We start from the raw sequence: 22,986 nt of genomic DNA on the forward strand, positions 1-22,986 counted from the left end.
CAAGATGAACATCTGCAGCAGGKCAAGGGAGGGGATCATCCCCCTATACACAGCCCTGGTAAGGCCACATGTGGAGACTGGGTCCAGTTCTGGGCTCCCCAGTACAAGAGGGATGTGGAACTGCTAAAGAGAGTCCAGCGCAGGGCTATGAAGATGATCAGGGGCCTGGAACAYCTGCCCTATGAGGAAAGGCTGAAAGAACTGGGCCTGTTCAGCCTGAAGAAGGCTGAGGGGGGACCTGATCAGGATCTGTAAATACCTCAAGGGTAGGAGTGAGGAGGATGGGGCAGCCTCTTTTCAGTGGTGGCTACTGACAGGACTAGAAGAAATGGCCACAAACAGAAGCACCAGATGTTCCACAGGAACTTAAGGAAAACTTATTAACAGTGATGGTGACAGAGCACTGGAACAGGCTGGCCAGAAAGGTAATGGAGTCTCCTCCTTTGCAGATTTTCAAAATCCCCTTGGATGCATCCCCTGTGCCATGTRCTCTAGGTGACCCTGCATGTGCGGGACCGTTAGACTAGACGATCTCTAGAAGTCCCTTCCAACCTTAAGCATTCTGTGATTCTATGATTTTTCTACAAGTTTGAAGAGTAAAAGAAAATTTCATTATGGCAGCCCTGGCTGCATTGCTAGCACATGTTCTTGTTATTARAAGAGCAAAACACCACACTTGATATGCAGTCTCTCATCTTCTCTGAGCCATTCGGTCTCTCACGTTCTCTGAGGCCTTTCTGGCCACTGGCCCTTTCCACAGCCTCCTCTGCAGCCACCATCTCTTGTGGGCCAAYGGGTTCCAGCCCCAGGAGAGCAGCAAGGAGGGTTTTAAGAGGAGTAGGTGAAAAAGGAACCAAAACCTCTTCCCAGGGAAGAGGTGGGGGATTCAGATGGCAGGTTCCCGTTGGTTTCGTAGAGAAAACCACCGCCTCCCACCTGCGCCTCACAGAGGCGCCCGACGGCCCTAACGGCCTCGCGGAGAGGGGTGCGCCACGGTCGCGCACGCGCGCAAAGCAGGGAGCGCGGGCGGGGGCATCGCCGCTTTAAGGACAAGCCAAAGAGCCGCTCTCTCCTCAGGGGCCGCGGAGTGGGCGGTGTTGCCGCTTTAAGGGCGGCCCCGCGTGAGCGCTGCCCCCTTTCCCGCCCCTGCGCGTTCCCCCGAGCCTGGCGGAGCCGGCGGGCAGCAGGAGCAGCGCGGGCCGCGGCGGCAGCAGCAGCACCCAGGAGGAGCAGGAGCAGCAGGAGGAAGCAGCGGCAGCATGTCCTGAGCCGGGCGGTGCGGGCCAAGGCGGCGGCGAGGAGCGCCCACCACGGAGGGGACGGTGGAGCAGCGCGCCAAGGGCCGGGCCCCCATGAAGGAGAAAGAGGCGGGTGCGGAGCGGGGCAAGCCCGCCACCTACACCGGGGACAAGAAGGCGCGCATGGCGGCCAAGACCAACAAGAAGTGGGTGCGTCTGGCCACCGTGCTGGCCTACGTGCTCTCCGTCTCGCTCGCCGCCATCGTGCTCGCCGTCTACTACAGCCTCATCTGGCAGCCGGTGCGCGGCGGCGGCGCCGCCTCGCAGCCCCACGCAGCAGCGCAGCAGCCGGGTCCTGCGGCCAGCGCCGGAGCTCGCGTCGCCTCCGCCGCCGCCTGCGCTGCGCCGGCTGCGCGACAGCGCCTGAGGGGCGCCCCCCCACCTCGGTAGCGCAGCGGCCGTTAACGGTCGCCCGCGCCCACTCCGCAGGGACCGTTAACGGTCGCCCCTGGCGCAGCGGGAGCGCGGCCTGGAGGCGGAGGCGGCCGAGGGGCGAACAAGGGAAGAAGACGTTTCCACCAGGACAGACTCCGGTACTTTCTCCCTGYACCCTTCTTCCCCTGCTCCCCCTTTTTTTTTGCACCCCCCCCAAAAGGGAATTTTGTGGCTGTTTTTTTTTTCTTCTCTTCCCGCCCTTACTCCTCCTCCAGCGGGGCTCGTTTCTCCATGCGGACCTGCTGCGAACTGCTCTGCTATTTATGCCGGCCTGTTACCTCCGAAAGGATTTCGGTGTCCGCACCCTTCACTGTCTGCAAGATCAGCTGGGGACAAGATGGATTTAGAGGCTGTAAACCGTTAAGTGGAACCATTCTTTTTTGTTTGTTTGTTTAATAATGAGCGTAAACTTTATTTAAAAAACAATCTGTGGAAGGTAAATTGACTTGTTTACTATATTAAAATATTTTCCCAATATGAAAGTCTCTGTAACAGAGTATATTCTCTTCAGGGTGGGGAGGAGCAGCAGGGAGGAGCATTAGGGCTCCCCTGTGTTGCAAGAAGGGTTTGCTGGTGGTAAGGGGTGAATGGCAGTGTTTGTGTCACTTCACTTGTCATTGGTCTCCTCCAGCTGTCCCCATTGTGCCTGTGCGAGGAGAGGAGGCCTGAGCTTTTATGGCAGAACAGGCTGGAGCTCTTGCAGGGAGCTCTGGTGGGCACTGCAATGGGATGCTCCATTTGCAGGGAGACTGCGAGTCCTGGCACCTTAGTCTCATCTCGGGTCGTGCCACTAGTTCTGTGCCCACCATCACCTTCCCTYAGAAGGTGATGCTTGTGTGCCATGGAGTCTTGAGGACTGTCCTGCATGGCTGTATTGACATGCAGTGCCAAAAATGGACCTCATAATGTCTGTAGATGAGGTCAGTCAGTGATGGTGTAAGAAGCAGCATCTTTGATGGCTTGCTGAATGTGAGGTCACTTGGTGACCTTTGTCATTCTGAGGACCTATTCTTCAGATTGATGGTAAGAGGAGTTAACTGTTGGGTTGCCAAGCTGTGCAGCATGCTGCTGGGGGAAGGGATGGCTGGAGCTTAGACTCCCTTCACTAATGCTGCAGATAAAAAAAAAAAAAAAAAAAGTGCTCAGGTGGGGCATGTGTATTGAAATTGTGCAAATCACTACTGTAAAATATATGGCACTTCAGTATTATTTTTTTTAAGTTGAGGGAGATAGAAGCCTCATGCCTAAATCTCTATGCCTTAGCCTGGTGTCTTAGCTTTAAGCCTGCTCTAACTTGGCACTTCCTTTGCAGTGTCTGTTGAAGACAGAAACCAAGAACAGATGTCCTGCATAAAGAAACTGGGCAAATTAAATTGATTTACACATGATCTTCACCTTCGAGTTTTTCAGAGAGCAAACAGCACAGTCTGTACTTTCTTAGTATGTTGGAGAAAGTGGATAGCTAGTAGAAAGCAATACAGACCATTATTTCAGACATTTTTGACAAAAGCCTTCATGTTTTTACCACCTTTACTCATAGCAGTGTGTGATTTCACTCCTTTGGCTGTTCTGCCTGTAGTGTGTTGATACCTGTGTGCAGGGCTGCCTGGTGCATGTAGATGTTCTGGTTCACGGTGATAATGATACTGCTTGTAGTTCCTCTCTGATTGTACAAATGGTCATTTTCTGTCCTCTGAGATGGAGGAGTAAAGGAGAAAGGAAACAGGGCCATTCTTTGGTGCCAGTGGAGTTTAGCCTGTTCCTTTTATCTGCTACTAAAATCAGAAGCAGTTGGGAAGCATCTCTGGGAGGCAGCTTGTGTTTAGCTTTTAAACCCTCTCTTAGAGATAAGTGAAAGTTAGGCGGAATTATACAGAAACTGGCTTTTATCCTGGTCAAAGGGGAGAGACTGTCGTGGTTTTGAACAGTGCATTGGACGTGCATGGACTCTTGGCATTTTTCAGTTTAAAAACAATTGCTCTCAGAAGACTAATAGAGCATGACTGTGTAGAGCAGATGGAAGAGGGAGTAAATTGAATTAAATGGGCTGTATGGCCCTTTTCCAGCCTGCCATGTAACTGTGGAAATGCCTTGTATGCAGGCACAGCAACTTAAAGGCCCTCACCCATTTTGTGATATTGATAGAGGAGGTTTTCTAGGTGAGTACCCCTGTTCGGATCCCCTTTCCCAAAGGGCATAGATCTGTTGTTAACAACTGCCATCCTTCCTAGTGCTAAAATTAGTTTATAGGCAGTGTTAATTTGGTTGCAGCTATCATCATTCCCGTATGGCAGTTTAGGCTTGGTATGTTCTTAAACTGCCTCTGCATCCTCTCTTCCCTGTTGACAAAATGAGATTTAGGTGAAATTCAYGTATTTTTGTACTTGCTAAAGCTGGCTTTGGAGCATTCTATTAAATTTATTATTGCTGTACTGTGTCTGCAAGGGGAAAGTTTAGCTTGTAACCATGCAGAGATCATGGGTTAATGGCCAAGAAGGCTTAGGGATTTAAGCAGCCTTGGTTCTCAAAGCCATTTCGGACCCAGKTTTTTCAGTGAAAATCTTTTCCATGCTCTTGCCACAGCTTGGAAAATCATACTTGTCAGGAGGAAATGCATTCCCCTTGAGATAGTGTAGCCAGCCTGCATGAGCACATGTTCCTGTGCTCATTGCTTTTCATGGCAAACTAAGAAATCAGAGACTAGTTACACTTTACAAGTATTTTTAGTAATCAAAATGGATTGTCTTTTTTTTTTTGTGTGCAAGTTGCCTTTTTAATTTGGGTATTTTTGAGGCCAGGCCATTTTTTTCCTATTTTTCTCTTATGGGGAAAAAAATAGAAAACTCTTCATGTAATAACCCTTTTTCCTTGCATGTGGATTCCTTTGGGCTTGCACTTACCTATTGGTATATAATACTTGGCCTCTGCTCACACTGGAAAGGTCTCATTGAGCTTCATTCCTTCAAGGAGAACACATGGCTATAACTTGCATGCAGAGGGACCAGAAGAAAGGGGAGTAGCTGGCAAAGCAAGTTACTGGAGCATGTAACGTGCTCCAGCAGCTAGCTTAAATTAAAAGCTGCCTTTCAGCTGCTTTTACCCTCTATGAATTTTTTGTCCTGACTGATGTAAYGAGTATTAAGATCTTAAGTCCACATTCATAGAGCAGCCCCATAATTCTGAGAAGGAAGTTTTTCACTCTGGATTTTGTCTTAGTTCATCAGTGTAGCTGGAAAGCAGTTGTTTGATGAAGTGTTGATAACAAAAATCAGTGCCCGCTTCTGTGCATCCTGTGTCCCCTTCAGAGAAGACTGTTTCAATCTCAATGGGCCCCTCTGCAATGTGTTACACACAAGTCTGTGTTACGGATGGTTAGCTGTGGGTCCTGGGAGATATTCTCTAAGTGCAGGGAGAGGGCAATGATATCAARAAGAGTTGCAGCTGTGCTGGAGCTGTACAGGAGCTGAACTTTGACTTCTCTGTTTAGTGAGCATCATTTCTGGTCAGGCATCGAATCCCTGCACTACTTCAGGGTGCCTAGGAAATGGCTGTGGATTTTTCTGCCTGATGCCTTTGCCTGCAGGGTCTGGGAGCTTTTGAAGGGCTTGAGCTACCCTTGTGCAGCCTTTTCCAAGGGAAAGCAGCAGGCAGGGTTTTGAACTTCGCAGCAGGGCTGTATCCCCTCCTGCTCTGTGCCTCTAATTGACTTTATAAAGCTTTTTGTGTAGCTTAAAATATGCTAACTAGTGTTCTGCGCAGCTTAAATACAAAACTGTTTCTCACTAAATGCCAGTTTTAGCTTTGTTCTTCTGTGCCATTTGCAAGGAGTTTATCTGCTCAGGAATTGGTGTGGAAAATTGCTGAAGGTTTCAGTTACGTTTTTACTTCTAGTGGCCTCTGTCTTCCTGGGACTTTCCTTGTTCTTAATAATCTGCCTTACTGAGACAGAAGTGGAGATCCACAATTGCTGTCAGTGTTTTCTGTTGTTGCCTCGTGTAGTAATTGACCTTGTAAAGGTTTGGACAGTGAAGTGTTTCCATCTTTATCTAGGTGTATTGTTAGGCTTGGGCTAAGCTTTTTTTCTCTGTTCTTAGTCTCTTTGCCAATCAAGAGTTAATTCAGCAGAGTCTGTGAAATCAATTTTGACATCAATTTTAACTACACAGTTAGTGTTGAAAATGAGGGTAAAATTTGCCCACTGGAAGAGCTTTTTTTTTTTTTAAGGGCTTTAGTAAGAAACCTCTTCACCTCACCAATAAAGCATGAAAGGTGCCTCTTGCCTAATGCTGGTGCTGAAGCCAATATGGATGCATTAGATAGGTGCTGTGCATGAGAGTTACCTTGGAAAACCAAAACATACATCTGTGCAATATTAGTTTATTAAAACAGTACAGTATTTCAGTCCACACGTACCAACCTTATCACCAATCTGCTGCTTGGTTAGCAAATGCTCTTGCTGTGAAATTCAGTAAATCCCCACATGCACATGTCTGCACATACATTTATTCTTGAAACTGCTTCCAGTGTCAGGGCAGCATTTCAAAATGAGGATATCCTTGTTGCTCTGCYGTTCACAAGTTAGAAATTGCGTTGTCTTATTCTTTGTGCCTGCTTTCCCCCTTCTTAAGTGGTTGCACTGTTTCAGCTAGGTCCTCACTTGCTGTGCGTCTCAGACTGCTCTGAGATCCACAGACATGTGACCCTTGCTTGCTTGTCCTTGTAAATGCTCATCCCACTGCTTGCTTTGAAAAATTTCTTAAGGCTGAGTCAAAATTTGTGAGCAGCAGCTTCCAGGGGAGCTACTTCCATTTATTTCAGCACAAGGCTTCAAAAGGCACAACTGGAGAGGTGAAAGCATTTGCTAAGAAACCTGCAGCTTCGACTCCAGTTTGCCCAGGCTCTCAGTGCTGGCCCCTTCCTGGAACAGGGCTGTTGAGAAGGAAGCTTATTAGGTTTGTGCTGCCCTCCCTGACCTGCTCAGCACATCCAACTCCAAGTGTCTACCTAACTCGAAGTCTCACTTCTCACCTCTTCTCACTTCCCATTCATATAAAGCAAGCTTGGTGCTTGGCCAAGCTCTATGTACCTGCTCCATCCTCCTTTCTTGGGAAAAAKGACCTTTCTTGTGGTGCCAGTTCAGCCTCTGCTTCTTACGCCCTGCTAAATCTATCAGGAGGAGAAAAGCAAGCTCTAAACCTATAGAACAGCCTGGTTGATGCGTGTTTGTCCAAAGCCTCTGCCTCCCCCAGTGTAATTCATGAGTGCTCTATCCCCGTTGTGCCCCGCAACTTCTGCGACTACTGAGCATCTCTGCCAACACCTCAGTAGCTTAAAACCCTAGTACAAGAGCTGCTTTGAATGCTAGTTTTTCACCCATCTATAGAACTACAGTGTAACTGCTCCCAGCCCCATCTCCTATGTGGTGCTGTTCCCAGTCCTTTGCTTTGTCACCTGTTCCCTACCAAGAGTAAGGGATAGCTTCCATCACCCCTGGCCTGAGCCAGGTCCTGGCAGTCAGGAAAGGAAAGGGTTGGGGAGTCTGGAAAGCTGAATCTTAACTCTTAGCAGAATTAGTTATTAAATAAAGTGCATCCAGTAGACATTCCATTGGCTTGCCACACATTTGCTATAGAAGAAAAACAAATGCAAGAGAAAAGTGGCGGTGTTTTCTCTGAAGGATAGCAGTCTGTATAGAGCTTGCCCTGTCCTTTGACCTTGGATTAACTAAGGGTGGCACTGAAACTAGGTGCAGGAAAGGGGGGAGCCTGGATTGGGAACCCTCCCCCCACCTCCCATTTGCAGTGACTGGATGCTGAAAGGCCCAGGGCAGGTGCTGAAAGCCACTTTCATAGGAGGTGCAAGAGGGAAGATGAGGCCAGGCTCCTCTTCTCATCCACCGCCTCCAGTATGTAATCCTGGCAAGACAGAAGCAAAGAGAGCAGTGGGGTTAGCAGTCTCTGGGGATCGCCCAGCGGTAAGTGAAAACCATCTGCTGAGCTTCACTGTGACCTTCCTGCACAGCTTGGGCCCCTGGTGAGGAACCAGCAGAGCGTAGCCCAGATACCTAGTCAGAGCAGCAAGGAGCCTCAGTGCTCCACAGCCCATGGGACAACCCAAATCTGGATTAAATGCGCTCCCACCCCTCCTTCAGCCTGTAAGTAGAGCCTCTTGTCCTATAGCTGCTTCTGGACTGAGACACTCTTATTCTATTATTTTCTTTGCTGTCAGCTGCTTGGGTGCTGCTTAGAATCGCTGAGCTGGTGTTTTCCTGTATCTGCCTTCAAATCCAAAGGGTACTGAAATAGTCAGTGCTATGTGCGGATAAAAGGGGAGTCCAAGACTTGCTGGAGACACTTGCTGTTGTCCCATCTGTGTGATGGTTGGGATTGGCTGTATCTTGCTCCCGAGGGAGTGCGTAGTGCTGTAGCAACACACTGCTGGGCTTGAGCACTGTTTGAGAGGGTCAGGAAGCACATTTTGAGTTGTGCTTGGAAATCTAAGTACTGTAAAATACTTGTTTTATGAGTCTGAGCTGACTCCAGGGCTAGCTCGGTTTAGTCTTAATCTATTTTATTATAAATGCTGCTGAAACTCTTCTAGATAACCTCCTGCTTTTCAYTGCCTCCCTGTTTGCAGTGATATCATTGCAATGTAGCCACTTTCTTACTGTGCCTTAGTGAATCTTTATAACTCGGACCCTGGCTTCCTCTAAAGTCATGACTTCTTTTAGTAACTAGGCAGCATGAGTTGCATTTCTCTCATTTCACCCTGGATCTTCTTTTGCTTACATGAGTCAAGGGCTGGCCCGGGATTTAGCAAGCAGTAAATGCTCCAGCATGATGTTACCATGGCTGGTGTTGGATCCTTCAAAGAGGGCAGTGTGGCCATGTGCTGCTTTTGGCTCTCCCATCAGCACCAAGGGAATGTGGTGCCAAATTTGACCCCATTTGTCACTGTCCTGTGATAAGCTTAAATGCAGATCGTTGATGGACTGGCTCAAAGGACCCAATGTGCCTCATATTTCTCATCCTAACAGAGTCTGGCTGGACCTGGGGAGTCACTGGGGTGACTTTGACATTCAAGCCAATGACAGATTAGATGCAGGACCTGCTGCTTAAATCTAATGTCAGGAAGATGGAGGCACATGAAGCTCCTGCAGCTGAAAGGAGCTAAAGGGAGTTTATCTAGTTACTCTAGGGCAAAACCGGAGTCCCTGAAGATGATTTGATTCTGTTAAAGGCTGGAATACCACAAGCAAACTCTGACATAATACGTAAAGACCATTTGTTAGATATCCGTAGCTTTTAAAAACAAGTATTTAGTAACTTTTCATACCTACTATAAGGCCAGAAAGAGATAGATAAAATCATGAAACTAAAGGTGTTAACAGCTTGTCATAGTTTCTTGTTTCCAACAGTCACCATGGCAAACCCAAGAAGAGACAGAAGTTCCTCCCAAGTGCCTGAGAGACTGAGGAGCGCAGAGTGCACATTTCCAGCTGGGATGGGTGTCATTACGCTTTTCAGGGTCAGTGAAAACATTTGCTTTTACAGCCATCACCAACAGGAGTGTAGGCACCTTTGTCATCCAGCACAGCCTCTTGCTCTTACAGACATCGTGTCACCTAATCCATGCTGGAGACACTTTTATCAGGTCAGCCTCAAAGGTGACCTCCTTCAAAGTTGAGCCCCTCCTTCAACTACAGCTGTTTCAGATCATTCCTCCAACATCCCTCAAGTCTTTCCCCGTGTTTCTCCAGTCTGAGTCCTTGCTCCAGAACAGCTCTCAAACAATTCCTCTGTTTCCCAGTGTTAATAGTATTTTCCCCTGTGGCTTCCATAACTTCCCAGTGAGAGCTCCTGCAGTAAGTCCTGTATTAGGTCAAAGTGCTTGAATTCTGCGTGAGGACTAAACTTCCCCGTTCGGTGGTACGTGGTGCTCTGGGGATGTGAAGTGCTCCCAGTATGATGGTGACCTTCCAGTGAAGCCCCTTGAGAACCTAGCCTGCCAATCCAGAGCCAGGTACAGCAGCAGATGATATCTTCTCATCTTTTGAGCCTCGAGGAAACTGGTATGTTCTCCAGTAGCTCCAAAACTGTATTGAGACGCGATGCTTTCTGCTTCTGCTGCTTGCTGCAGCACAACCTTTAGCACTGGCTTGCATCACAAAACTGACCTCTGCCGACCTCCTCAATCCTGCAGCACACAGGCCCTGCCTGCCCCACTCCTGTTTACGTCAGCCAGAGCTGCAGGGTCAGATCCCTGGAGCTGCTTTGGAAATTCACCCCCAGCTGCATTTTCTCTAAGGATTGATTTTTCTCAGGAGACTTCAGGGAAAAGCTGCTGTGTTTTTTTGTGTATCATTTACTTGTCTGGGCCTTGTTGGACAGTCTCCAGGGATTCCAGGCCTTCACTTTGGGTAAATATTTATTCCTTGTTCTTTGAAGCAAAGGATGAAAGCCCCACCGTGCTCTCTGCGCAGTGGTTTGAAGGTGCAGGGTTTTTTTTAGGACCATAAATAGATRTTAGCAAATGAAGCTGTGAAAGCCACACAGTGGCTGCTCCTTGCATGGAGGATGCAAGGAGCATCTTGTGGAGACAAATGGACAGCATAAATGTGAACATGAATGAGTGGGATATATGTCCAAATAAGCTCAGGAGCAGGGCAGATGGAGAGAATATTATCACTGGTTACTGGTCATTGCTGCTGCTACAAATATCTATATGGCAGATATTTGCAGTTGTGTGGAATTCTGCTCTGGAGATCTTGTCCCTGGCATCACATGTAATTCTGTTCCACAGCAGAAATTGCTGTAGGGAAATTAYATTTTGAAAATTGTTTTGGGACTTCATAGGTCACATGTTGCAAAATTATGCAACCTGGCTGCTTTGCTCAAAATTGCGCTCTCAAAACGGAATCAGCAGTATTTCAAAACATAGCGCAAACATTTTCTGCTTCGAAAAGGCTTAATGAGGCCTCCAGTTTGCAATTCATAAAGTACGAAACGTCAAAGCAGACGTGCTTCTGGTGCATGTTTTGCTTTTGTTCAAATCTCTGGTTTGACAGAAAAAAAAATTCTCTAGAAAGTTACTGATCACATCCTGACAGGGGTTTATTAACCAGTCTCGATAACACATGCCTAGGTAATCCCTTCTTAAAGGCAATGTGCTATGTCTGCCTGTCTCGGGGAGGGGGTCCCAGTTGTATTCATCATCTTTCTGATATAAAATGCTGCYAGTTCCGTGGACGCAGGGCACAGGGAAGGTTTCCTACTGGGACACAGCAGGATTTACCCCRAGAGACCTGTTGCACCACCAACCCGCTTGTCTCGACACCCACCAAGCCATATGTCCCCAGAGGCAGCGCGTTGCTGTCACTCCTGCGCGACAGGGTGGCGGACGCCCCCTCTCTCCCCTGCTGCAAGGGGCTGATTTTGTCATTGTGGCGGCCTGACGTGGCATCGGTGCCATTAGGCAGGGACGTCAGCAGTTCCCTGTAAACATAAGCTGCTAAGAACTGTGTGAGCTGCCCACAGCCTCTCAACTGCGTTATGGGCCATTCAATGAGGACTACCTGTTCCTTAAAGATTATGCTCACACAGTGAGCGGAGGCAAATAATTAAGGGCCTTTGGGCCACTGAAGTCATGGTGCTAGACACCAAGCAAATAATCACRTTGTAGATTGTGCATTCTGACTGAAAGGGGAAAAGTGTAGGTCTTTTTTTCTGTTATTTTCTTACCACTTGATCTTACTGCTCTTTCAGCTTCCTTAACGAGGCTCTTTTCCCAGTTACTATGAATTAGAGACCTCTCTATTAACTGCATCCAGTGAGGTCTTACCCCAACCTCTCCATTCATATTTGGAATCACAGCCTCCTTTGCTTCTTAAGCCTTTAAAAACATCACACTTTGGAAAAGGTGTCTCACACCTGCACAGTAGCCTTGAAAATCTCWGCCTGTGCTTCACTATAAAATTTAACACAATCTTGTGGCCCTCCTCTCCCCCCCTTTTCAAAGGGTAGTGACCTGCTTACCCATAATACTATTGCCTGGAGATAAAATAGTCTTACAGATGCACAGCATTTCGTAGCTGTATGTGAATGCTGATTGATAAAAGGTAAATTGCATTTTGCTGCAAATTTAAGCCAGCTTCTCTCTCTGTCTCTGCATATAACATGCAATGCCCAATTTCTGCCTGAAGAGCCTTTTCTACCGCAAGTAGAGTGTCCTTTTTCTCTTTGCGAAATTACTTGTTTGGGAYATCTGCTGGCAAAGTGAACCCCCAAAGTATGATGTTCCTATGAAATAACATTTTAGGGAGAATTATGTGGAAAATAAAGCAAGGCTTTGCAGCATTTTCTCAGCACTTTGGTCTGAAAGTAATGTCTGGAGAGTGCTCGGAAGCAGAAGCCAAGGGAGAAGGGAAGTGACTGCAAGCAGCCTGTGGTTATTTCTGCCTGCCATCTGTGTCATTACGCAGCTTGTCATGTTGATTTGGGAACTTCAGAGCAGCAGCAGGAATAGGCACAGGGCCTTTTTGCTCCAAATGCTCTCTCAAYTTAACCAACTAGAGCCTAAGAAGCTTTTGTTTTTCTCGTTGCTGTTGCCGTTTTGTTGCTCCTAGGAGCTCTGCTGGACATGGACATGAGGACATGACCAAACTGCTCTGGTGGAAAAATCCAGGTCTCAGGTCTCGCCCTTGTTCCCTACAGGGGGATGTTCCTGGCGGATGCTCCCAGAGAACAGATGCTTCAGGACAGGACCTCTGTCTTCCTCTTGGCTGTACTCATTGCGAATAAATTACAACAGGATTCACGCCAATCACAAGTATTTGGGAAACCCCACCAGATAAAGGACTGTCCTGGGGCCAAGGCCAAGCGCATTGGGATAAGAGAGAATGAATTTGGTTAAATTAGGTAGCTGGGCCAATTCCTATCAGCGCTGCTATTGGGAGAGGTGGAAACATCTTTTGGTTGACTTTGCATTGTGACCTGCTATCCCTGTCCCACACAGGGCTCCCTTGAATTTGAAGCATCTCTTGGATGTTCAGTAGGTATCAAGGCAAGGATGCATCTTGCCATGATCCATCTGCATCAAAGGGTTGTATCTGATGCTGAGTGCATAATCTGAGCACACCTGGAAATGCAGCTTGAACTATTTGGGAAAGGCATGGAATTGAGGTAYGGGAATGATGAGGAAAGCGAGAAGGGCATTGCAGAGAGGCAGGCAGATGAGGACAGAGATGAAGTTGTAAAGGAAAAAAGTAGCGATGAGAATGGGAACAGAGGGACAGCGGTGCCAGCAGTCTGGGGATATGTTAACCCCTCGTTTTCCCCTTCTCTACCTTGCCTTTCCCCAAACCTAAGGATGTGCTTATACATAAACCTGCCTTAATTACAGAATAGCGATGGAGTAAAAAGCTGGGCTTGGAGTGGACTCGAAGTCCTACTGTCGATTGCCCCAGTGAAAATGGGCAACTCCTCTAATTTATCTCCTCTTAACTGGTGTCTAAGCAATTACTGCTTTCATCACCCAGGATAACTCCAGTTCCCTCATCCTCTACCCTAGATATTTTGGGTAGGTTTTGGAGACACCTGGCTTGGCTTCTGCACTGTGCTGTCCCTCTCCTGCTCTGTGCATCCAGGTGTTCCTTYGTGTTTTCCTAAATACTGTTGAAAATAATTTCTTCCAAGGCATTTTAGTTCCTGTACAGAAGCAGCTCCTGCTGGTTCCTGATGCTTTGCCTCTTTTTTATTATTATTTTTTCCAGTAGCTCTGACACTTGCACTTCTCCCTGCCTTTTGTCTAGAGTCAGATTATAGGGAAAGTCTTTTTGGTAGCAACTTAACCACTTCATCCTTAAGCTTGTTTGGTGCCTCTGAGGTGAACACTAAGCAAAGTCAATGACCAGCTGCTGGTCAGGGGTCCAAGGCAAAGCCTCCTGGAACCAGGACCAGGTGCTTGGGGCAGCTGCCTCAAGTGYTTCCATAGGAATGCAGTTGCCCTCTCTCTTTTTAAGGAGCACAGACAGGAGGGTCCTGAGAGCAGGTCAGGCCTTAGGCTGGATTGTGTCCTGCAGGGACCCATCTCTCTCCACCGATGTGAGGTGAAGATGAAGGCCACATGGCTGGGGAGAAGTTTGAGTTAGGTCCTTACAACCTAATCTGGTTTTGGGCTCACATCCTCATTTGTCACTGATCTAGTGCCTGTGGTCTTGAGACCCACATCGCTTACCAGCCTGGAATGACCAGCTTGAGAACTCAAGTGCCAGAGTGTCCCTGCGCTCTCTCCTTGGCCTTCCTTCTGCCTGACCTCTGCTTATTCTAGTTGTCMTCACTGCAGAGACATCTAGTTGTCATCACTGCAGAGACAAGAATAAACTCATGCTGCTCTCCTCACCTGTCATAGATGACCCCAGGAGGATCTCCCAGGATTCTCCCAGGAGGAGAATCAGTGGGGGTCCTGGGCTAATGGGCATCACCAACCAGACTCAGCTGACTGGTTTTCTGCCCAAGACCCACCCTGTTTTCTACCCACATTCCCTCCTTTTCTTTTGCTTTCACCATCTGCTCCAGGGCAAGTCTTGGCGGTACAGGTTTAGACCATCCTAAGGATCCATAGCACTGTTAATGCACACTTTTGGAGAGGTATTTTATATCTTGCCCTCATAGTCCAMAGAGGACAGAGCTATGGACCTGTACCATGGCAGTACCCAGTGAGCACTGTGGGATGAGGAACATGCCACAGAGGCAGGGATCAGGAACTCACCTTCTGTCTCTGGTGAACAGGGCCTACGGTGCTAGTTCGGAGAGTCCCCGCTGTCCTCGTCCTTGCGCCCCTCAGCCTGGTCCCCATCACTGGGCGGTGATTCCGTTGTGTCCTGCTCAGACCCAACAGTCTTGCTGGAGCTGTCAGCCATCGAGGGCAGAGGCTCTGCTCTGTGCTCAGTGCCTTCGGTGCCTTCGCCTCCTTTCAGTGCAAGTGCTTGCCCCTCAAGGGCTCTGTTTGGGGATGCTTCCTCCCCTCCTTTTGGCATGGGCCGTGCCTCCCATCTGCCTCCTGCTGCCATGCCCAGCTTCCCCCCAGCGCTGTTGGAAGAGGATTCCCCTTCGGAAGCAGTGCTCCCCTCTAAGCTGAGGGGCAACGACGAGGTCTCTGCAGTGCCGCCCAGGCCTTCCTGCTCCGAGGGGATGCCGGCAGCACCACTGGTGGTCCCAGCGCCCTCCTCGCTCTGTGTGCTCCCTGGCTCAGTATCACCACTGGTGGCCACAGGCACCTCCTTGTGTTCCTTCACCGCTCGCGCTTCCTCCTTACAGCTGTTGCGGGCAGCTGGGACCTTCCTGCTTGGCAGCTCCTGGGAGGAGGAGGCCTCAGGGTCTGAGAGACTTGGCTGCCTTGCCTTCTCCGGCTCTCCTGGGCAGTTGTCTTCCACCCTTTCCTCACCTCTGCCTCTCAGCTTGTCCGTACTGAGGATCTGCTGGGAAAAGAAGGAGATATTTATTTCAGCTTATTCAAACATCAGTGTACGGCACTGTGGTGGTTCCCAACGTTTGAGGAGGAATCTTCAGAGGATGTTAAAGGATGTGAGCGAAGAGAAGTGTTCAGGGACCAAGACAAGCTGGGAGAGGGTCAGTGGAAGAAGGGAGGCTGCTCTCCAACCATTCTAAGGTGCATTCTCTAGGGCGCTGTACACAGGGCGCTGCCCTTGCTGAGGGTCTCAGGTTTTCTTGATATTGCCTCTTTCTCGAAAGCTGACAGCTCCAAACAGGCAAACTCACCTGGCTGTCAGGGTCGTCCTTCAGAAAAGACATGTCATCGCCTTCTTTTGCATCCCATCTGCCAAGACAAAACACGGAGTTTAGGCCCCTGAAGGAACTTCAGGGGGCAAAGCCGCTCTCCCTGCCCAGTGCCTCAGCAGCAGTTTCTACCACAGAGGGTAAAGCTGGCAGAGAGAATCAGCCCAGCTCCATCTCTGGGCACCCGCAAAGCTCTCGGTACCACCAGACACACAAACATAAACCCCCTTGCCAACCGAGGTGAGCTCCAGTCCGGCCTTGCTTTCCCCACGGTGCCCAGGTGCCCCAGAGCTGCACAAGGGCAGGCATGGAGGCAGAAAGAGGCGGATGACGTTGCTGGGAGGTTGCACGGGAGGCCAGAGACCTGCACATGTGTGAGCAGAGTGGCTATATGGGTCAGTCAGCCCAGGCGCTCTCTTCCCATCAGCATCACCTAAAGATGCGTTGGGTAGTTTGAGAACAGGGCAAATGCCCTTCTTCAGGATTTCCAGGATTTTCAGAGACAACATCTCAGTGTTGACTCATGCTTAGAGGACAGTCTCTTGCAAGGTYTTCTGGCAGGACGTTTTGACCCCATATAAATTTGCAGCAGCTACAACGCCCTGTGCCGAGGAGAGGGCAGCTTAGCCGAGTGCTGCACAGGGCAGCGCTTTCTGCAGCATGTTTTGAATTTAACAGGCTGAGACTAAATCTGCATTTGCCCATGCAGGGCTACCAGGCAGGGAGAGTCTGGAAAAGCCTGTTTGTGTGCTGGCTGGCGTGTCACCAAAGTAAAGCATATAGATGTGATAAATAAGGTGTGTTGGCACTTAGAGTAAGCGCATCCTACAGCAGGTACCTGCATGGGCATCTTGCAGTGCACTGGCTACACGCCCAGAAGGAAGGTAGTGCACAGCACTACCATAGACCAAAAATGCCACCACAGGAGGCGGGGGTCAGGGGATGGGGACACTTGCCTGTGTGGTGKTGGTGGTGGTCGCACCTTGGCTTTTGAAATAGGGTTGGTCACCAACAAGGCTGCCCCGGGCTGGCCGTGGCTGCTCTTTGGGGCCTGGGTAGGTCGCAGGGCCCACAAGGGGAGTGGTGGCATGTCAGGTTTAACCTGGCTGTGACTACTCTGGCCATGTCTGGTTGTATGTTGTGTTATAAATAGGTTCCCAACCTCCCCTATAACTAGGTAAGGGTTATAGCTGCTCAGGTGTGGTTATTACCTCAAAGCACAACCAATAATAATCAAAGCAACGTTTTAAAAAAAAAAGAAGTCTTGCCTATTTATGCACCTGTTTAACTGCATGGACTTAACTGTCCAGGCTGGTTGGAGACCGCTAACATTAAGAGCCACTGGGATGATTTTGTGCTCTTAGTAAGTAAGGAGGCTTGAAGTGCCTAAGGGGCAGTGCATCCTTTTGCTGCCTGTAGCAGGGCCGGGACAACCCCTGTTGTTAATCCCCTTAGATCGCGTGGCTCCGGGAAACTGCACTGAGGTTTAACTAGGGAGAGGAGTGAGGGAAGGGGCTCCCGGGGGGAATGTGGGGAACCCACGAGCTGCAGCCCTTGGGACTGGCGTTTAGCAAGGGCTGCTGCAGGAACCGCTGCGTTGCTGCAAGAATTGCTGTGAGAATTGCTGTGTTACTACAAGAATTGTTGTGTTGCTGCAAGAATAGCCACATTGCTGCAAGAATTGCTGTGAGAATCACTGCGTTGCTGCAAGAATCTCCACGTTGCTGTGGGCCACTCACAGCCGGGGAGAGGAGGCCCCTGCCAGGCCTYGAGGACGGGCTAGGGAGACCCTGGAGACACGAAGGACATGCTGCAGGTGCCCCAAACTGCACCAAAATGAAGTCCTCTCTTTCCCTCAGCCCCTCTCCATGGCCAGGCAAGGAAAGAGCCCCCCAACACGCAGCACAGCTGCTGCTAAGTGCCTCGGCCCCCGGCCTTCTTACCTTCTTGCTCTGCCGGTCAGCCTGTCCTTTCCTCTGGCCCGACTGCCCATGGCGGCCGCTGCTCTGGGAGCAGCATCGCTCACATTCACGCTGTGCTGGCCTCCACCTACAAGTCAGGGCGGAAGGGACATGGGGCGCTGAGGGGGCTGCCATCCTTTACCCCCACCTTATAGCAGGAACTACCAGAAGCTCTAGGAATACTGTCTTATTTTCTATGGCAGTAAATATAAAGGTAAGATTGAAGGGTGCTTAATGTGCATTTTTGATTCTGAATTCAAGCTGTAGTTGTTACTGCCACTCCTTGGTTACTGCCTCCCCCGCGATTTTCGCACGAGAGAACTATCAGTGAATGGGTTGGTGAATTCAGCACCAGTGAATTCAGTGCCAGTGAATTCAGGGTTAGGTTGAGCTGGCCCTGCTTGAGGGTATTTGAGATCTTCTTACACAGTGTCCCTAAAAGGCATTCCCAGATGGAGTAGATAGGAGAGAGTTGTCAACTGGAGCAGACACGGGGTTCTCTCTGATAGGTAGCAGGGGGATGCAGCAGCCCTGTGCTTTACTCACCTCTTCCTTCGTGAGGAAAGGCCCTGTGCTGGAATTTCCTTGTGCTTCTTCCCCCTGGAAGGACAGAGCAGAGCATGCACGGAATAAGCACGCTTCAGCGGGGATGTGCAGCAGAGAGCCTGGCATTCAAACAAGGGAAAAGCTTTGTTGTGCTAGTCCCTCTCCTGAGAAGCAGGAGTCGTAATGGGCTCTGGTGAGTAAAGAAGCTAGCACATGCCACAGGGATCAGAGATGATGTGCTCCAGGATAGGATTGCCTCTCAAACCGGTGTTTGGGAAAGGAGGCAGGGCTGTGCCTCCGTGCTGCGCTCAGCAAGGTTACACAGCCCATGCCGCTGCTCTCCCTGCGAAGGTGAAAAGACCCCGCTCGGCTCCAATCCCATCCCCCGAGCACCCTGCCAAGCAGCGGGGCTGAGGGCCTGGCACCACGCACGGAGGTGCTGGCCCCAGCAGAACAGAGTTGTGCAGCCGGCGGCCACCAGCCCCACCAACCCTCACTAGTGTCAGGACAGGATCTAGGTGTCCCTTGCCAACCTTTCTTATTGCTGGGATTATCCAAGGCTGGCTCCCCATCCTTAACAAAGTCCTCTTCAAACCTGCAGGTTAAAAACAGGCATCGTCAGACCTGATGGTTCTCCTCCCGCGTGCAAAGCGTGTGGGCAGCAGGCCTCGAGGCGCTGCAGGCTCCAGCCCTCAGCTCTCCTGCACCTACTCACTGGCAAATGTGGTTTTATCTGCAGGAGCTGCAACTACATGAACTGACCAGGAGACATGAGGTTGTGAGGCAATTCTACACCAAAGGAGAACCCCTAAAACCTTTGCATCGGTACCCACCTTTTTATTGTTGTTATTTTATTCTATGACCRTCTGTGAAGCCTGCAGAGGCCTGTAATGCAACAGCTCTAAATACAATGTGAAGTAGTTCAGAGCTTCTCATCTTGCATCAGACCACTGGATCAGACTCTTTGGTTTGGTATCTAATCCTGCTTGCTCGTGTTATTGCTCTTGTCTTGGAGAAGGGGAGCAGTAAGTTTTAGAGTTGTCTTGCCAGTGGCATTCAGCACCCACTTACATCAATTCACCTCCAATTATTGGGGTCTCAGTGACTAAAAATCTCTGGATTTAGCTTCATTCCTCAGCCAAAAGATTCTCCCACTTATCTGCCCCCTACAAGGGCAGAGGGTCTTATCAGCAAATGTAGGTAACGTCCTCCACACCCTATAAAAACCCTATCCTGGTGTAGGCACCAAGCCGCCCTCCAAAGCTGTCCAGCCAGTGTCACCCAAATGGAGAAGTATGGCTAACAGGAGAGCGTTTGAAGTAGTGAGGAGCCAGACCCTGTGGAGAGCTCACCCATATCACTCTCCCCAGTATTTCCCATGCGTTGTAAAGGGTGATMTTCGAAGTGACCCTCTAGCACTGCAGGGCCCCAAAGGACTGAGTCTGTGAGATGAGGAAGATTCAGTTAAGCTGGCCCTGCCTGGCACTTGTCCATGTGGAGTTGAGGACCCTCCAAGCACAGACTCAACGCTGGTTCATGCTCCCCTCCCATGTCCCCTCTGAGTGCACCTCAGACCCAAAGCAGGCAATCCTTGCCAGCACAAAATACCTTCTATTGGCATAGGAGCCCTCCTGCTAGAAAGAACTGTCAAGGAGAGCCCTGGTATCTGGTCCCCATGAGAACTATAGCCAAGAGCAGAAAGGGAGACAGCGATTTGGTCAGGGGGAAGCAGATGACAGCCTGGGGTTGGGCCAGCATTGCACATCTGCTCAGCCAGTCAAACTGCTGCAAGCAACCACCCCAGGGCAGTGCAGGACCTACATGTGCTCCGACTTCTCCACATCCCAAGCCCGTCGCCACTCGCCCTTGGCGTTCTTGTGACGGGCCAGTCGCTCCAGGTCGATCTGATCCCGCTCCCTCTTCCAGCGCATGTACTCCGAGCGCTCCCGTCCACTCATGGGGAAACTCAGGTCTCCAGGGCCTTTCTGGGCTGACTTCCCACCCTCCTAGCAGGGACGAAAGAGCATGTTGGTCTTTTTTCACTGAAAATGCCCGCGCTTGCTGTGGTCCCTACTCAGTAATAGATGAAGTCACTATGGAACAAGGTGGGATTCTTGCGCGCGTAGAAGGGCTCTACTTCACCCACAGCCCAAACATGCTGGCCCAGGGCTGATGGCTGTTTTTTTTTTTTTTTTCTGATTTCACAGAGACGGAAACTTGTGGAAGGAAGAAGCTATGTGATTCCCTTGGAGCTGTGTCATGAGTCCATGACCAAGTCAGAAGTAGTGACTGCTCCCTTCCAGGGATATACAGAAATGGTAACAGCTACCAGTGGCACTGTATTTCTCTATAGTTGTCCYACTTCTCCTAGGCTAACATAGATAGTCTAAGATTTTACTACTCGTTTCACTTCTTATGCTTAAAATTCCTCCCACTTAAAATCCTCGATTTTTCCATCTGCAGCTGTTGCCTGAGCTGAGGTCTTGCCACTATTTCTGTGGCCTGAGCTGCAGTGTTTCCTTGGTTCCTGCAACAGGAAACTCGCCACTCATGTTGCCCTGCTCTGCATCCATGTTTTAAGAGCCCATCTGCATCCTCCTGATGAACTGCCCTGGGGAGGGGCTATTCCACTTTTGCTCCGTTAATTAAGAGTGTCTGCCGCCCCAGGGGAGCCAACGTGTTCTCCAGGGTTTGCATTAAACAGTCAGCAGGAAGGCGCGGGCTTTAATTTACCTCCATCCTACCCAGCTTCTGCTATAGCTAATACAATCTGAGCCTTGCAATCCACGAGCCAATGTGCCAGGGTGAGAAAACAGCTAGGGCTGTGCCACTCGCTATGTGAGTGAGTGTGTTTCTTGGCATCCTTGCTGTGGTGCTAGGGGTTTAAGGAGCCACAGCAAGGCATGAAGGGCAGGCGCGCGCTGCCAGGGCTGGCTTTCCTTCAGTTGCTCAGCAAAGCCTCGAAGAAGACCCACGCACCAACCACACGGTGGTAATTAACCCCTTTCAATTAAATGAGATCCCCTCAACAGCTAAGCAGCCAACCTCCCGCTTGAATTTTTTGGGTCATTACCCCTCTGACACCCATGCTGCCCATAGCGTGAGGTGGCCCTGTCCCCTGTGCTGTGCCCTGCAAGGACATGGGCCCTGCTCACCTTCCGTCCATGGTCACTTTCTGGAGCCCTGTTGCTCTCCGATCTCCTCTTCTCTGCTGTTCTCCGCTCCTCTGCCTACAAGGGAGTAGCCACAGGACTTATTCCAAGGATTGAGGGAGTGCTGGGGAGCTGTTGCCTACCCTATGTCTCATCAGGAGCTGCAAGAGCTGCCCAGAAGCAAGTTCCTGGTTCCCAGGGGCCTGAGTCAAAATTATATGGAGAAGAAGGGAAAAGGAAAAGAAAAAGCAAAAAGGAAAAGAGGTGCATTCCCCAGAGTCCCTGCACATCCACAACCAGAGCCAGAGAGCTGATGTGTAGTGGACTCCTTGGCTTCCAAGGCAGACGGAGGTTTAAGCACCTTGGTAGATGTGGGCCAAAGGCACAGCTTGTAATTCAGCTGCGCAGCAGCTTAGTCACCCCTAGTAAAGGCGGGAGGGATTTTTGTCCCTGGGTCATATGATAAACACTGTGTGGTTCTGCCAGGCTCCGTCCTCCCTTCCGTCCTCCCTGCTCTAGCACTGATAGCCCCCTGCCTGGCAGAAGGTGAAAATCAGCCTCTCTCTCCCTCTTACCAAGCTGCAAATGCTAAATAAGGGGCATACAACAGTCCAAGCCTCTCTGTGGGACTCCCTCTCAGCCTCCCCGAGGGAYTGCAGGAGCTGCCAGGGACGCAGCCCTGACCAGGGCTGTCCTAAGGTGCTGGTGGGTCTGAGCAAACCGCGCTCTGGAGCCCACCAAGCTTTGCAGAGCGTGGTGTCCTGCCTCCGTGAGGTGACATCATGGGTAGGGGGGCTCCCCGCCACCCGGCCAGGGTAAGGGCTGCTGCTGACGGAGCGCGTGTGCCATGCTGGGCTTATCAAGGCGCCCAGTTTTGCACAGCCAGGCAAAACCGAAGCACAAAGTGAAAAGGGCACAAAACCCGCCAGCTCAGCTGTTCGAGAAGGCAGGAGCACTGCACAGTCCAAGCCGAGCTGACGAGGGGGCTTTTTCATTCCTGCTCTTTGCCAGCCAGTGATTCAGGATGTAGGAGGCTGGGGAGCCCAGCCTAGGGGCAGCCCCTTGGCTGCCAGGGCGCAGGAGCAGCCCTGCACACACARGCAAGCTGTGATTTGGGGCAGCCCTCCTTGTAGCAGCCCTTGGGGGCTCCTGCTAGCCCTGAGGCTCAGGAGACACTGTGCTCAGCCTGCAACAACCAACAACCTTGCTGCTGTGGGCACAGGCAGACGGTTGTGTAAGCAGATGCCGGGACATAACACAGGTATCCATTCCACAAGGTGGCTGAGAATGCTTCTAAACTCAAAAACATTCCAGGTTCAGCATCAACTCCCTTGTAAAGCTCGGTCTGAAGAGCTGGGGACCCAACTGGGCTCTGCAGCCCCAAAGTGAGGCCTTGTGTTTACAGCAAGATAAAACAGCAGAAACTTGGCTTATTTGGGCAGAAACTTGCTTGGGCTCATTTGGGGAGCAAGGTGCAGATGGAAGTTCAGCTTTGGGAGCAGCTCTAAGAGCAAAGGGTTTTTGGAAGGAGCCAGCGGAAGAGCTGGAGCCGATGAGTCCCCATGGGGAAGGGCTTGCGTGCCAGGAGAGGAGGAGCACAGACGGCCTAGGAAATGCCAGAGACAGCTCCAAGCTGCTGTGGAAACTGAGGCTGGGAGCCATGAGCCCCTGCTTTGACGCACGCCATGTGTCCCCAGGACACCACACAACTCTCCATCCTTCCACAGCCCTGTGGGCAAAGCCGGGCTGCCCTTCTCCCTCAGCCTGTTGCTATTCTGGGAACTTGTTGCAAACAGAG

General features: G+C 50.3%; 2 protein-coding genes and 1 long non-coding RNA gene across 3 annotated transcripts in view; 2 read left to right on the forward strand and 1 right to left on the reverse strand.

Moving 5' to 3' along the window:
* Positions 1-1,241: 1,241 nt before the first annotated feature.
* INAFM2 (InaF motif containing 2) lies at positions 1,242-1,688 on the forward strand. The gene has a single exon (XM_026044865.1). The coding sequence runs from the start codon at positions 1,353-1,355 to the stop codon at positions 1,686-1,688; it is 336 nt and encodes a 111-aa protein (XP_025900650.1). The 5' UTR covers positions 1,242-1,352.
* A 23-nt stretch (positions 1,689-1,711) lies between these two features.
* Positions 1,712-2,137, forward strand: LOC112952069. The gene is made up of 2 exons (XR_003250323.1): positions 1,712-1,831; positions 1,949-2,137. It is a non-coding gene; the product is annotated as an uncharacterized LOC112952069 (long non-coding RNA).
* A 4,223-nt stretch (positions 2,138-6,360) lies between these two features.
* Positions 6,361-22,986, reverse strand: part of CCDC9B (coiled-coil domain containing 9B) — a 29,582-nt gene continuing 12,956 nt past the window's right edge. The window contains exons 7-14 of the mRNA XM_026044857.1: positions 21,192-21,266; positions 19,858-20,042; positions 18,570-18,631; positions 18,037-18,090; positions 17,473-17,578; positions 15,512-15,569; positions 14,502-15,210; positions 6,361-7,648 (exon numbers count right to left, since the gene is read on the reverse strand). Of these exons, the coding sequence (XP_025900642.1) occupies positions 14,533-15,210; positions 15,512-15,569; positions 17,473-17,578; positions 18,037-18,090; positions 18,570-18,631; positions 19,858-20,042; positions 21,192-21,266 (1,218 nt within the window). The 3' untranslated portion in view covers positions 6,361-7,648; positions 14,502-14,532. The remainder of the gene's footprint in view (positions 7,649-14,501; positions 15,211-15,511; positions 15,570-17,472; positions 17,579-18,036; positions 18,091-18,569; positions 18,632-19,857; positions 20,043-21,191; positions 21,267-22,986) is intronic.

Source organism: Nothoprocta perdicaria, unplaced genomic scaffold (assembly GCF_003342845.1).
Source record: "Nothoprocta perdicaria isolate Ctin4 unplaced genomic scaffold, notPer1 scaffold_389, whole genome shotgun sequence".
NCBI classification, from domain to species: Eukaryota; Metazoa; Chordata; class Aves; order Tinamiformes; family Tinamidae; genus Nothoprocta; species Nothoprocta perdicaria.

Bases quoted from the DNA above. Each gene is read 5' to 3' on its own strand.
- INAFM2 (XM_026044865.1), top strand. From the start codon at position 1,353: ATGAAGGAGAAAGAGGCGGGTGCGGAGCGGGGCAAGCCCGCCACCTAC.